The sequence below is a fragment of the Acanthochromis polyacanthus genome, chromosome 3 (genome assembly GCF_021347895.1).
Source record: "Acanthochromis polyacanthus isolate Apoly-LR-REF ecotype Palm Island chromosome 3, KAUST_Apoly_ChrSc, whole genome shotgun sequence".
In the NCBI taxonomy this organism is placed as follows: Eukaryota; Metazoa; Chordata; class Actinopteri; family Pomacentridae; genus Acanthochromis; species Acanthochromis polyacanthus.
In genome coordinates this window covers 34,592,424-34,605,788 of record NC_067115.1, presented here as the reverse complement: position 1 = coordinate 34,605,788, position 13,365 = coordinate 34,592,424, and the positions used below count along the sequence as shown (strand labels likewise).

Sequence of the window (13,365 nt, the reverse complement as noted above, 5' to 3'; positions counted from 1 at the left end):
CAAATTCTTTGTGTACTCACTTGGCAATAAAGGTTTTCTGATTCTGATTCTGATCAGCTACAACTACATTTATTTTCTGACAGTGTGCCAAGATGTGGCAGTTGTTAGGAAATTTCTTCTTCAGTGGAATCCTAACTGCTCCTAATAGCACTCAGAGTCGTCTCGTTCATGTCGAATTATTTACTTGGAGCAAGTGAATCTATTTGCACAGGACAGTCTCTGAGCAAATGATTAAGGACTGTAGGTTACGCACAAGCTTCACAATTGCCATCAAATGGACCCAATACTAATATTTAGAACAAAGAAGGAAGTGAGTTCCTGTAGTTGCACAAACAGTTGGTGAGCCTTATCAGTTCACATGGCTTTGGAGTTCCCAGTAGTTTCCACAAGTTCAACATAATACAGAGAATGGTACCCAAAGTCATAATAGGAAAACAGTACATTTTTGGTAACAGCTGTGATTATAAATTAGAGTACACTTGCTGTGTTTTGTGTGTCTGCAGGTGGATCGGCTGCGTGGCGGTGCTCTGCATGGTCATCCTGGTCCTGGCCTTCAACGTCCTCGGTCTGCTGTGTGGCACCTGCGGCTACGACAAGCAAGCGACGCCGACAACCCGCGGCTGCCTTTCGAACACCGGAGGAAACCTGCTGATGGCGTAGGTTGACATGGCAACACCCCATCCTAAAACCATAGGGGACAAAAGATATATAACATAAAAAGCTGATTCAATGCTATGAGATAAACTGCATAGAGATGGTGTTCAGATATGGCAAAAATAGATGAGTAAAGGTAAAAAAAATAAGATATATGTAACTGAATATGTCTTTAATTCAGGTAATGTAGTTTAAGAAAAGAAAGAAATCAGTAACATTTTTCCAGTAACAGTATTATTTCACACCGTTTATGTGAAATAGGTAATTAATAAATTTAGTAAATATCTATACATGGGATCAGTTAAGTGCATCTAGATTCTCTGTAGTCCAACTTTCTGGTAATAAACAGAGAATATGCTTTCATTATGTGCACAAGAGATAAAGAAATCAGTACAAAGCTAATGCACCACTTATTAATGGATCTATATTTATACCTTATGCAGGTAAAAATTATTTTAATCAGGCTTTTTTTATCTTTAGCTTACTAGTACTTTACTTGAAATTGAAGCCTGATAGTAGGTTAATGAGACTGATGAGAAAATTCAAAACAGATGATGACAAAAAGGTAATCACTATTATACAAATTTCACCACAATAAAAAAAAACACACAGTACACCAAAGATATGACAAAAAAATGGAACAAGATGGAATAAAAACAAACAAATAAATTAAGATAACAGAATTATCATACCAGTCATAGATGAACGTGTATGATGATAAAAAAAAATTAACAAAATAAAAATCAGATGGTGCTGTTTAATGTGTCTTATGTCATTTGCACATTTCTGTATCACTCTTGTACATTCTGTTGATATTTTCTATAGCTTTATCTTATCTTATTTTATTTTACCTTCTCTTCCCTTGTGTTCTTGTGTTGTTTACCCCTTTATTGAATGTCCATACTGCTGTAACAACTTAATTTCCTTCCAGGGATTGATAAAGTCATCTAAGTCTAAGTTAAAAGGTCAACAGTTGCAGGGACAAATCAGTTTTTAAGTCTGTTGGTATTACACCTGTAGAGACTAGACCTGTAATAATATGAAGAAGCACGTAGCAAAAGACAGAAAATGCAGCAAATCAGAAATTCAACTTCTCTCGGTTTCTTGTTCTTTCAGTGGGGTGGGCTTCTCCTTTATCTTTGCCTGGGTGCTGATGGCCATCGTTACCTCGCTGTTTGTTGCTGGTGGAAACATAGAGAAGATGTTATGTGAACCTCTGGCTAACCGGCAGCTGTTCAAGGTACTGAATACAAACTCTCCTCTTATCTGAATTATCTCCTTCCTGCTTCATTGAGTTTATGTTGGAGAGTTTTAAATGAGCAACATAGTGTTGCATGATGGACAATAGTGCTGATGAATAAACTAGTACATGTATGTGTGTGTTTGTACATATGTAGATCATAGACACACCGTTCCTCGTGCATCCTGAAAAGAAAAACTTCCTTCCTGGGATGCTGTTTCAGAATCCAAATATTGACTTGACTTTGGGCAGCATGTACAGGTACCACGGCAACACCTAACGCACGCATCATGTACATGAAGCTAACTGTTTTTCATCAAGAGCTTGAGAAACCTATTTTCAGTTGAAGTTTTGTTTATGTGCATTCAAAGCAAGTATATTCTCAGATTTGGTGTTTCTGACTTCAGTCCAACTTTTCTTCTTCTTTGTATTGAAATGCTACCAAATTCATTGTTTTGTTTTTGTAAGAAAATGATCAACTCTCCTGGTGGAGGTTCAGTTTGTGATCTGCGTGTGTTTCATAGGGAATGCTACGAGAACAACGGTCTGTATCACGCTCTGCAGCTGGAGACCATGTTCAACATCAACTCCTTCCTCAACAGAACTGTGGTAAGCGTCACTTTAACAGTGAATCATTCTGCTCTGATTGAGTAAAATGAATGACAACTGGCTAAGTTGTGAGTTTATTCATGTTTGACAACAGTACAACAGGGATCTGGCCAAAGTGTTTGAAGGTGTGCAGGTGGATCTGCAGAACGTCACACTGCTGGAGCAGGCCGGCAGAGACAACCTCATCAACTTCGCCAACTCTGGAATTGGAAATATCGACTATGATGCTTATCTTACTGAGGTAATGTGTGTGTCTGTGGTTAACTATTTATCTCATGCACTGAAACCTTAAATACAAACACTAAATACCAAAAAACATCTATCGTAAAAGAGTTATTTAATTGTTTTAGGTAAATAAGGGAGTCACTCTGGTGGATCTGCTGTCCTTTGCTACTGACCTGGAGGCTCAGGCCGACCAGCTGGTGAGTCCTGTCATGATTTAACACCGACAACATGAGTGTTATTATTGCTCAGAAAATAAACAATAGTCATGTTATTTCACATATGAGAATCCTAATATGCCAACAAAACATTTGTACACAGAATTTATTTTTAAACTATTTTTCCCTTATTTTCATTTTGTCTTATTTTATTTGTTATTTCAGTTATGTGAAGGGAACTCATGAAATAAGAATGTCGTTACTCAGGGTAGCCACTGTTTCTGCTATGGATATGACAATAAAGTTCTTGAATCAGCTTTAATGGCCAAGTACAAACACAACATACGAGGAATTTGGTTTCAGCTGTTGCTGTCACTGTAGGAATAAGGAAAAAAGAATAATAAAATAACTGTAGAAATAAATAAATGTGTGTGTATATATACACTGACAGTCATTAAAAACTTTGAGACCATATTTTTCAACATAATTTTTATTTTGAAGCCCGAAACTGGATTTTCTTCATATGAATCATTTGTTTAGCATATTGGCATACAGAAACAAAAATCTAAAGTTTCAAGAATGATTTCAAAATAAAGAATTTCACAAAAGAAAATGGCACCTGCCAAACACAAAGTCACAACAGTCAATACCGAGTATGGCCTCCATTTGCTTCGATGCAGGCAGCAATCCGTCGGCGCATGCTTTGGACCAGGCTTCTGATTGTGGGTTGGGAACAGCCCATACGCCTGGCTACATCACTGTAGCTCAAACCGGCCTCCACCATACCCAGTGCCCGGAGACGTTGTTCATGTGATAGACGCGGCATGATGCTGTTCACTGGACTAACAATGGTGGCCTTTTTTGGGCCTTTATATAGGCCTTCAAAACCCATTCTCAAATTGTGCAGATACTCACTGAGTATTGCTTGGTGTGTATTTGGTTCACTTTTGCAAAGCGACCAACCCATGTGCAATGAATCATGACAAAATGACAACTCATCATTATCTCAACTACCAGGGCACTAGATCATCAGTAAATCCACAATGAATAATTACAACCCCCTACTGGACCTGGGATCTTTCTGCATGGAGTTTACATGTTCTCCCTGTACATGCGTGGGTTTTCTCCGGGTACTCCGGCTTCCTCCCACAGTCCAAAAATATGCTGAGGTGAATTGATTACTCTAAATTGCCCGTAGGTGTGAATGTGAGTGTGATTGTCTGTCTGTATATGTAGCCCTGCGACAGACTGGTGACCTGTCCAGGGTGTCCCCTGCCTTCGCCCGAGTCAGCTGGGATAGACTCCAGCACCCCCGAACGCCAATTTCTTATGAGCCCTGATTTGAATTGATTGTCAAACACTGATAGTAGGTTATGCAAATGTAACTTTGTGCTGTTTATAATAAGTACAAACTTTCAGAAAATTGACTAAAACTTTTAAGCTCAAACATTGTGAGTTGGTATAAGTGACATTTTGAACCATCCAAGTCAGAATGATCTGAAAATGGCAACTGCAAAAACAGATGCGATGCTCATGACAGATCTAAAGTGAATCTTCTTCACATTTTTTTTTCCACTTGGCAAGGTTTGGTAAAGGACAACGCATTTCTCATCAACCAGAAAATCAGTCTGTAGCTCCCTTATCTTTGCAATTTTCATCCAAATAATACTGACGGACGTGTTGAAGACTGTAGGGATGCCGTATAAACTTATAAAACTGGATGGACAAAATGGACAACCCCTCCAGACAAGCCTTTTACTTCCCGCTCACTGATCGGCCTCGCCAGCCAGAACAAGCCGCCCATTCACCCTGTGCGCACACACACATTTACGGCACATGCATGTTATAGGATCTGTGCCATTTAAAGGCACGTGGCACTTAGTACAGTGGGATCAGTGTGCATGTGTATCTGTAAGGTAGAAAAGAACAAGAAGTAAGTGATTTAACATTTATTCAACATGAAGTTCTCACAGCATCCTCAACGACAACTGCAGCAAAGTCACATATTGTCCACTCTGTTTGTTTGCAGCCTCGTGGTGCTTTGGAGAACGCACTGAGAGGACACGCCAGCAGTATCAGACTCATTCACAGGGAGCAGGTGGTGCCCATGGAGCAAGCAATGGTAATCAAAGCACAAAACGCATAGCGCTAACGCCAGTCATACTTCATACACAGGTACAGGAAAGTACATACAGGTTCTCTCCCACCTCCAGGCAGTTACACCTTAAAGCTACTGCTTTAAGAACTCAACTACCCAGTGGCACAAACAATTATACTTTACACTGACACAATGACATGACGTGATTTTTGTACAGGTTTGTTCACTCATCACATGATCACATCCAGCTACAATAAAACTGTAAAAGCATTTAAATCCATTGTTATAAGTTAAAGACATAACACTGCAATGGTCCCTTTTTTTCTTCCTTTTCTTTCACAAAATGGTGACAGAAATATGTCCGAGCGCGGGTAAGCCGCTGTTGATGCACGGCACTGTGACGGTGTTTTATGTGTGTGTTTGCCGTAGCGACGTGGTCCGTGTTGTGACAGCAGTGAAGTTATGTCATCGAGTATCTGTAAATGAGTAAACAGACGTTTTGACGTGTCTTTTTTGGTAACGGTCTGCGTTTTTACTTTTCAGAGCACACTGAGTCAGAGCATCAAAAAACTGCAGAGGACGTCCAACGACCTGCCAGTGAGCAAAACACACTCACAAGAACAACATTACTAGATCATAAACAGACACGTTTTAAGCAGTTATCTGCTTAACTGACTCCAATTAAATGAAATTTTTTTCTGTCTCTCAGGTCAAGGTCACTAATGTCCTGAGCGCCATTGATGCAGCCGAGTACCTCATCACCCATAATGCCTCACATGTGGTGAAGCAGGTACAAGACAAACATGGTGCTATTTAAGCTTTATGTAACTGTGCACATGGGACCTGATAATGTGGAGTTTTTTTAAGGAACCGGGGTCAGCTGCGTTTGTAATTCTTGTTCAATGTGCAAATGTGCTTTGCAAAAGAGAAAGGTATCTTCAGTGAAGGTTTATCTTAAGTAGTGAGATGAAATGTGCCATGCAGGGTTTGTTCTGTTATTTGCCCTATTTGTTGCTTCAGACAAAACAAAAGATGACATTTTCTTTGTAATATATCTTGCTAACTTACTGGATTATTATAAACACATTAATAAGCACATAAGCAACTTTTTGCACTGCAATCCAAATGTAATTAACAGATCACTAAGGACCTTATAGTGGCAGTTTAATTTCATTCATGCATTTTTTGGGGGGAAATCGGAGGAAAGTGCATTTTAAAGGAAATCGATTCAGGGATTATTCAGCGAGAGGACAAACTTTCAACCCTGGAGCCTCGACTGTAATCATCCTTCAGTCACACTTCCTAACTTTTTTGTCTGTGTTGGTTTGTAGGAAACAAAAAGCTATGTTCAGAGCTTGGTGGGATACTTCAGACAGTACACAGAATGGGTGAAAAACTCAGTGAGTATTATTTTCTTTCTCTTTTTGAAGGTCAATTGAGACCACATGAGAACAGGAAAAGTTCAAACTGTACTTTGGATTTGCTGGATTGTTACTCTGCCCACTCCAATGGGCTGATTCAGTAATTGAGCTTAATTCAGCTGAAGTTAAACCAGTTATGTAGGTTTCAGTAAATTACAGGAGCTTTAGAGATTTCCTTTTTGTAAACAGACTCTTTTCACAGTTGGTTTGAATTAAAGTCAGTATGGAGAACACTGAGGAGATGAGCCAGCAGGAGATGAAGTGTGCACAGATACTCAGCAACTTCTGGTTTTCATATTTGGCAACATTCTTACATACAGTGTGTGTGTGTGTGTGTGTGTGTGTGTGTGTGTGTGTGTGTGTGTGTGTGTGTGTGTGTGTGTGTGTGTGTGTGTGTGTGTGTGTGTGTGTGTGTGTGTGTGTGTGTGTGTGTGTGTGTGTGTGTGTGTGTGTGTGTGTGTTTTCTCTACAGCTAACTGCAGAGGTTGCTCAGTGTAAACCCATCAGTAACATTGTGGACAGCATGGAGATAGTAGCATGCAGCTTCATAATCGACTCAGTGGTAAGGACTCACTGTGGTTACCTGTATGTTTGTGTATATGTGTGTGTGTGTATATGTGTGTGTGTGTGTGTGACTACCTGGCAGGCCGCTGAAGAATGCTGATTCATTCCACAGCTGTATGTACAGTACATGTACCCTCCATGTATCCGGATTTTAACTGAAAATAAAACGGCTCTTTGACAGTTCAGGGGGGCTCTGGGTTTTGGGAGCAGCGAAGACTGGAGGCCACATGTACGAGAACACTCGGAGATGGGATAGAGTCTGTTCTGAGCCATGATGGGGAGTTACACGCACATAGATTCTTCACTGTTTTCACTCTGGGCTCTGAGGAGTTGTAAAACTTTATATTTACATATCAGCTGTATATCATGCGTGCGAGTTTGTCAGAGTTTGATGTCATCTCAAACAAGCCACAGGCTGTGGGCAACACAGACAGAGATTGAACACATGGCATGAATGCTTCAGCACTGCCTGCAGCTACTGTACATGGAGGTGTGCCACATATGTTTTTATTTTCATGTTCTGTCCCTCTTTGGTGTAGTGCTGTGCATTTCTTGTGCATCCATGTGTATGTAGCTTTGTGTGAAATACAGCAGGAAAATCTGACATGCTGCAGCTAACAGCTATTTCTGTTACCAGTTAATCTGTCTGTTAGAGGTTTTAGTAATTAAAATTTTGTGACAAAATATGATTTCCAGAGATCAATGAAATTTTTTAGTATTTTTTTTTTTGTTTGGCCAACAACCTAAAAAAATTCACTGCTAATAACATTAAATAACCAAGAAAAGCACTTGGAGAGTGCAGTACTTCACCAAAGCTGCTGAGTCGTATTATTTCCAACGACTGAAATCTTAAAAAATTCATGGCAGAAATCAAGTCACCAAAGAATATGGCTTTTTAATGTAGATGTACCCACAAACAAAATGACCTTGCACTGAGCACAGGCATGTGTTATATATGTGTACATTATGCATGGATACGGGATCACGTGACCTAAACATGCAGCGGGCGGCAGGAACTGATGGGACTCAGAAACACCGCCACAATTAAATCAATTGTTCCTTGTATAATTTTAAACGGATAAGTCCCGTTAAGTCGATTTGTAGTAGGATCACAATCATATGATCCTCAGCAGGCAGCTGACGTAGTGTTCACTTGTTCTCACAGTTACAGTGACGCCGTGCCGCTATCTCACAATGACACAGAAATCTTTATCAAATCCAGACTATAAGCTGCATCACTGCCAAAATCTAATCAGGTGGTCCTTGAGTCATTTCTGACCTTCCCTGAAAATTTCATCCAAATCCGTTTTTGAGTAATGTTGCTAACAGACAGACCAACACACAGACGGACAAACGGACGCCGATTGTCCCATAACTCTGCAGTTCCTTGGTGAAGAAAAAAGACTCTTCATTTGAGCAGTGATGGAAACTGACAGTGTACATTAACACAAGTACTGCACCTATTAAAGCTTAGTACTCTACAGTTACCATTTTATACTTTTTGAAACTCTGTTTGAGTGCATTTTTGAGACTAATATGAAGCTTTTAGTTCATAAATGATGTTGCTGTTGTAGTTAACATAGTGTTCAGATGTCAAAATTAGGTCCACAAACAGTTACATCATTGGAAAGCTGATTAGAGAAAAGCATCAATCACAGAAACCCAACAGTATAATGTATAATAATAATGAAATTGGGTTATTCTGCTGCATGAGTAATATTGATTTTGCTTTAAAACACACGTTATCGTTGTTCTCCCTTGCAGACGAGATCTAGAACTTCTTCTAGCATTGCATTTGAGAAGTTGAAACAAGTGTTGGTTTATTATAATTGACAGTTTTTGAGTTTCATGTTTGAGAGTGGCTGGAATGATGAAATGTTGTTTAATTCTTTTCTCAGAACACGTTCTGGTTTGGTCTCGGAGGCTGCTGCATCCTTCTGATCCCCAGCATCATCTTCTCTGTCAAACTGGCCAAGTACTACAGAAGAATGGACACAGAGGACGTCTTTGAAGAGTGAGTCTAAACACGCAGATCATTTTTAGACAAATAGCCAAAATCAGGCACTTTTCATTTTGCTTCCTGTTTTTTAATCTTTTCTGATGTAGATCAAAGCAGAATTAATAATTTTCTGTCCTTCTCTCTGTCATTACTCCTCATCATGGACACCGATTCTCCTCCTATTTTCTCCTCGTGTTTTTTCCGTTCTCTCTCCAGCTGTTCTTACCCGTGGCTTGTTGCACTTTGATGCATGTCAGTTATTCACGCACCTCGTCGCCTTCTTCCACGTACCTGCTCTCTTTCTGGTACAGGATACTTCAACTTTGGATCGCTTCACACCTTTCTCTCTTTGTTTTCATCTGAAATCACGGGCATGGTCTCTCACTTCTTTGCATGGACTCCCTGTTGCTCTTCATTTTCCACTTTCATTTCCTCTCAGCGGATCACTCCGTCCTTGTTGCTGACAGAGGAGTCCTCCCATTCTGTCTCTCTCATCTGTCCTCCCTCGCTCTTGTGTTGCAGTATGGTTAATACAGGTAATCATGGTGAACAGGTGTGTGATATCCATGGAAACCTCGCTGTGCTCAGGTACCACCTAAATCTACTTGCTTGCAAGCGACAGTGTTAATTGGTGGAGGGGTGTTTTTGTCCGTAGCTTTCAGACTCTGCAGATGGGCTAAAGTTTGGTACATGAAATTTTTCCACAAATGCTATAAAGAATTCCCCATATGTGTGTGTGTGTGTGTACATTTAGCTCTCCCTATAATGACACTTTGACTCGGTTTCCTCGGGCCTCTGCTCCCCCGAGCTACTCCGTTTGGTGACCCACAGGAACCCACTGACAAGGTATTGATGATCAGCGATAACTATCCACTAACTCTACTACTAACTAACTACAACCATCTAAAAACCATCAACTCGACTCATACTTTATCGTAGGTCTTCAATTCTCGCCAGACTTTCTTCTTTCTTCTTCATCATCCTTCATCCATCACAGTTGTGTCTTTAAACATTCAAACACAAGACAAGTTCATCCGATTCTTGTTGGATTTGTTCGGCTTTCAGAAGACTCTGTTCAGGAAGAACGAAGTAAATTTATTTGCGTGCTTCACATGCTGTGTGCTGCATAAGAAAATATGTGTGAATATGAATTGTTGAAGAGGTTGCAAGATGGTTATTCGAACAGAAAACAATCTTAAAAGCGTAAAAAATACTCAGATCATAAACTTTTATAATTCACTGAGGTCATTTGTTATATTTTTATGAGTTTCCAGCAAGAACCGTTGGGAACTGCTACATTAAACAAGAAAAGCACTCTGCTAAGGCTGTTCATTCACTGACCTTGCGCTGAACACAGACGTGTGTTATGCATCTGTATGTTATGTACGGACACCGAATTACGTGACCTGAATATGTAGCGAGCAGCGAGAATTGATGGGACTCAGAAACATCCCCACAGTTCAATCAGTTGTTCCTTGTATCATTTCCGATGGACAAGTCCCGATAATTCGATGGATTTGTAGTAGGATCGCAATCATGTGATTGTCAGCAGGCACCTGTTGTCATGGTTACAGTGATGCCGTGCCGCCATCTCACAATGATACAGAAATCTTTAACAAACCCATGGATCCAGACTATAAACCACATCACTGTCAAAATCTAATCATTTGGTCCTTGTGTCATTTCTGACCTTCCCTGAAAATTTCATCCAAATCCATTGGTCTCTTTTTGAGTATTGTTGCACAGACGGAATAATAAACGTACGCTGATCGTCACATAACTCCACTGCATTCCTTGGCAGAGTAATTACAAGCACCTGTTCAAAAACACATAAATCTTGCTGAATTCCAGTGAAGGCTCAGAAACAAGAATTCAATCTGAGTTGAACAATGAACAGTATTTTGTGTCTTGTAGTACATTTTGACTTTGCGGTCAATATTTTTTACACCTGCGACCTCTCTCTTGACCTGTAAATCTGCAGCTGGTGGCACTTTCAGCTAATTTTGTTGTTATTTGCACATTTGAACCTTTTAACAGTTTCCACATTTATGGGCTTGAATGTTCCAAACCGCAAGACAAGGTTATGTTTTAGTTGGTTAAGTTGTCTGCAGATGAAATCGTGCTGTCTGTGATTCATGATATTAGATTAAACATCTTACAGGTTTTCTGTTGTGCAGTTTGTTTGAAATGCTCAATAAACCCAACCTTGACTGTTTTCTTTTTTCTCCGCAGTGGACAGGAGAGCTGGAACTGATCTCGACTTTGTGGTAAGTGCTCACCTGTCCACTTCTTTGCTCACTTCTTCTCCATGATTCAGAAAAAAACTGTCTTGAGTTGATTTCTAACATGGTTTCTCTATTTTCCAGGATCGTTGGACTCGTCTTGTTTAGATCGTGTAGCATTTCCAAGGACAAAAGGGAAGAACAACAACAATCAGGAACTGTGCGGAGAGGCTGACCCGCCGCTCGGTATTCTTTCAGGCCATTTGATAAGGAACTCTGATGCCAGTCAATCGTAAACCTATAAAGTGTTCCCTCGCTCACTCCAGCTTCCGGTCACATTAGTCCCTCTAGTGTTTCATGCTGTACACAATCGACTAACAGAACATTCTTCTTGCATAGTTAGTTTTACCTGTAGCCAGTGAATTTCTCCTCAACACTTTCAGTTTTAACACGGTGACACAAGTGTACATTTTTTACACTTTCAAAACTTTTGAAAGTTTTATATATTTTTGTTAATCTTTGTTTTATAACATGTAGTAGTTTTTTTGTAGTAGTAGTAGCCCATTTCTCTCTTTTTTTTTTTTTTTTGTCTCTGTGAATACTTGTGATATAGCTTGCATCATTTTGATTTCAACTAGTTCACCAGGAACATTTTTAAGAAATAGTTTGACATTGTGGACAATACGCTAATCGCTTTCTTGCTGAGAACACGATGAGAAGATACACTGTCAAGCCTGTATGTCAAAAATAAGCAGATGGTTCGTTTAGTTTAGCAAAAGGACAAAACTAAAAGCAAAGTCAGGCAAAACTAAGAGTCAACAGTTAGTTTGAGCTGCTGTGAATGCTAATGTCTGCGTGCTAACAAGCTCACCGTGGTAAAAACAACTAGCTGCTATTCTGCTAGTGTAATGTTTACCACGTTACAATGTTTACCTACCTTTGTTTAGTAAAATTATTTACTAATTTATTTCTAATTAGCACTAATTAAAGTGTATGAACACAAACCAAACTAATTTAACTAATTACAGTTGTGACTTGATGATCATGGTGTGAAAAATCAAGGGATCCCCAAAGCTTTTCTTTTTAAATCCTCTGGGTAACGTGTTTTTCTGCAGAAAATTTCATTGCAGTCCGCCAAAAATATCAACCTCCTGGTGCTCTTGAGGGACAAGTAAGAGGATGAGAAAAGTTAATAGGATTCATACTCATAAATGTCTTTACCTCATGCACAGGTAAACTGTCAAACAGTTGAGATACTTGGATATTTCTGTCTGGACCAAAGTGGTGAACCGGCTGATCAACTGTTCTCATAGAATCCAACGTGATTTTTTTTCAGGGTTTGTTTTTGTACCAATTAAAATAAAAGAAAAAGGCTTTAAATGCATTGCATTTCCTTTGAACAGGTGAGCTTCTTCCACCATCGCCTGTCTTTGTGCTAAGCTAAGCTACCCATCTCTAGACTTTTTTTATTGTTTGATACAGACAAGATAGTTATCGATCATCCCAGCTAACCCAGCAAGAAAGCTAAAAAAAAAAGAGGGTTTCCCAAAATGCTATCCCTTTAAAGCTCCAGTCTAAAAGATTTAGTGGTATCCAGCAGTGAGGCTGCAGATTCCAGCCAACTGAATACCTCTAACCTTCACCTTCCAAGCTTTTAGGAGACCCAACAGTGGTGCTGAAAAATGTGACATGTCCTCTCTAGGGCCAATGTTTGATTTGTCCATTCTCGAGTGGAGCAGCATGGAAGAAAACCTGAACCTTCTATAAAGGACAAAAACACAACAAAATAATGAATATTCTAATTATTTTCCGCCATTAGATCCATCTAAATGTGACACACTGGACCATTAAATGCTAAAATGACTAATCTGGCAGCTTAGTTTGTTTCTGTGTTCACGTCCTTGAGACACAAAGAATTCCTAGTTTATCCTGGATCTTGAAGCAAAATGTTACAAGCTATTCAGGGCACATGCATACGCTACACACACCGCTCCCTAACAAGGTTTCAAGACAGCTAACACACAAAATACTGCGTCTTAGTGAGGCCCTAGTTGCTTGCGTTGTCCAAGGTTTGAGAAATACAGCTCCCAGAAGCCTCAGTGATGTCAGAGGTCTGAGGTACACAAAAGGAGGTGGTGAAGGGCGCAAATCTGTGAATAAAAACTTGTCTAAAAACTG

The 13,365-nt window shown here is 39.7% G+C and overlaps 1 protein-coding gene across 1 annotated transcript in view; it reads left to right on the top strand.

The window, feature by feature from the left end:
* Positions 1 to 13,365, top strand: part of prom1b (prominin 1 b) — a 31,353-nt gene extending 17,988 nt beyond the window's left edge. Inside the window, 15 exon segments of the mRNA XM_051946094.1 lie at positions 504 to 656; positions 1,771 to 1,894; positions 2,052 to 2,155; positions 2,419 to 2,503; positions 2,598 to 2,744; positions 2,854 to 2,925; positions 4,913 to 5,005; positions 5,335 to 5,352; positions 5,525 to 5,578; positions 5,691 to 5,771; positions 6,313 to 6,381; positions 6,875 to 6,964; positions 8,865 to 8,980; positions 11,198 to 11,232; positions 11,332 to 13,365. Of these exon segments, the coding sequence (XP_051802054.1) occupies positions 504 to 656; positions 1,771 to 1,894; positions 2,052 to 2,155; positions 2,419 to 2,503; positions 2,598 to 2,744; positions 2,854 to 2,925; positions 4,913 to 5,005; positions 5,335 to 5,352; positions 5,525 to 5,578; positions 5,691 to 5,771; positions 6,313 to 6,381; positions 6,875 to 6,964; positions 8,865 to 8,980; positions 11,198 to 11,219 (1,228 nt within the window). The 3' untranslated portion in view covers positions 11,220 to 11,232; positions 11,332 to 13,365.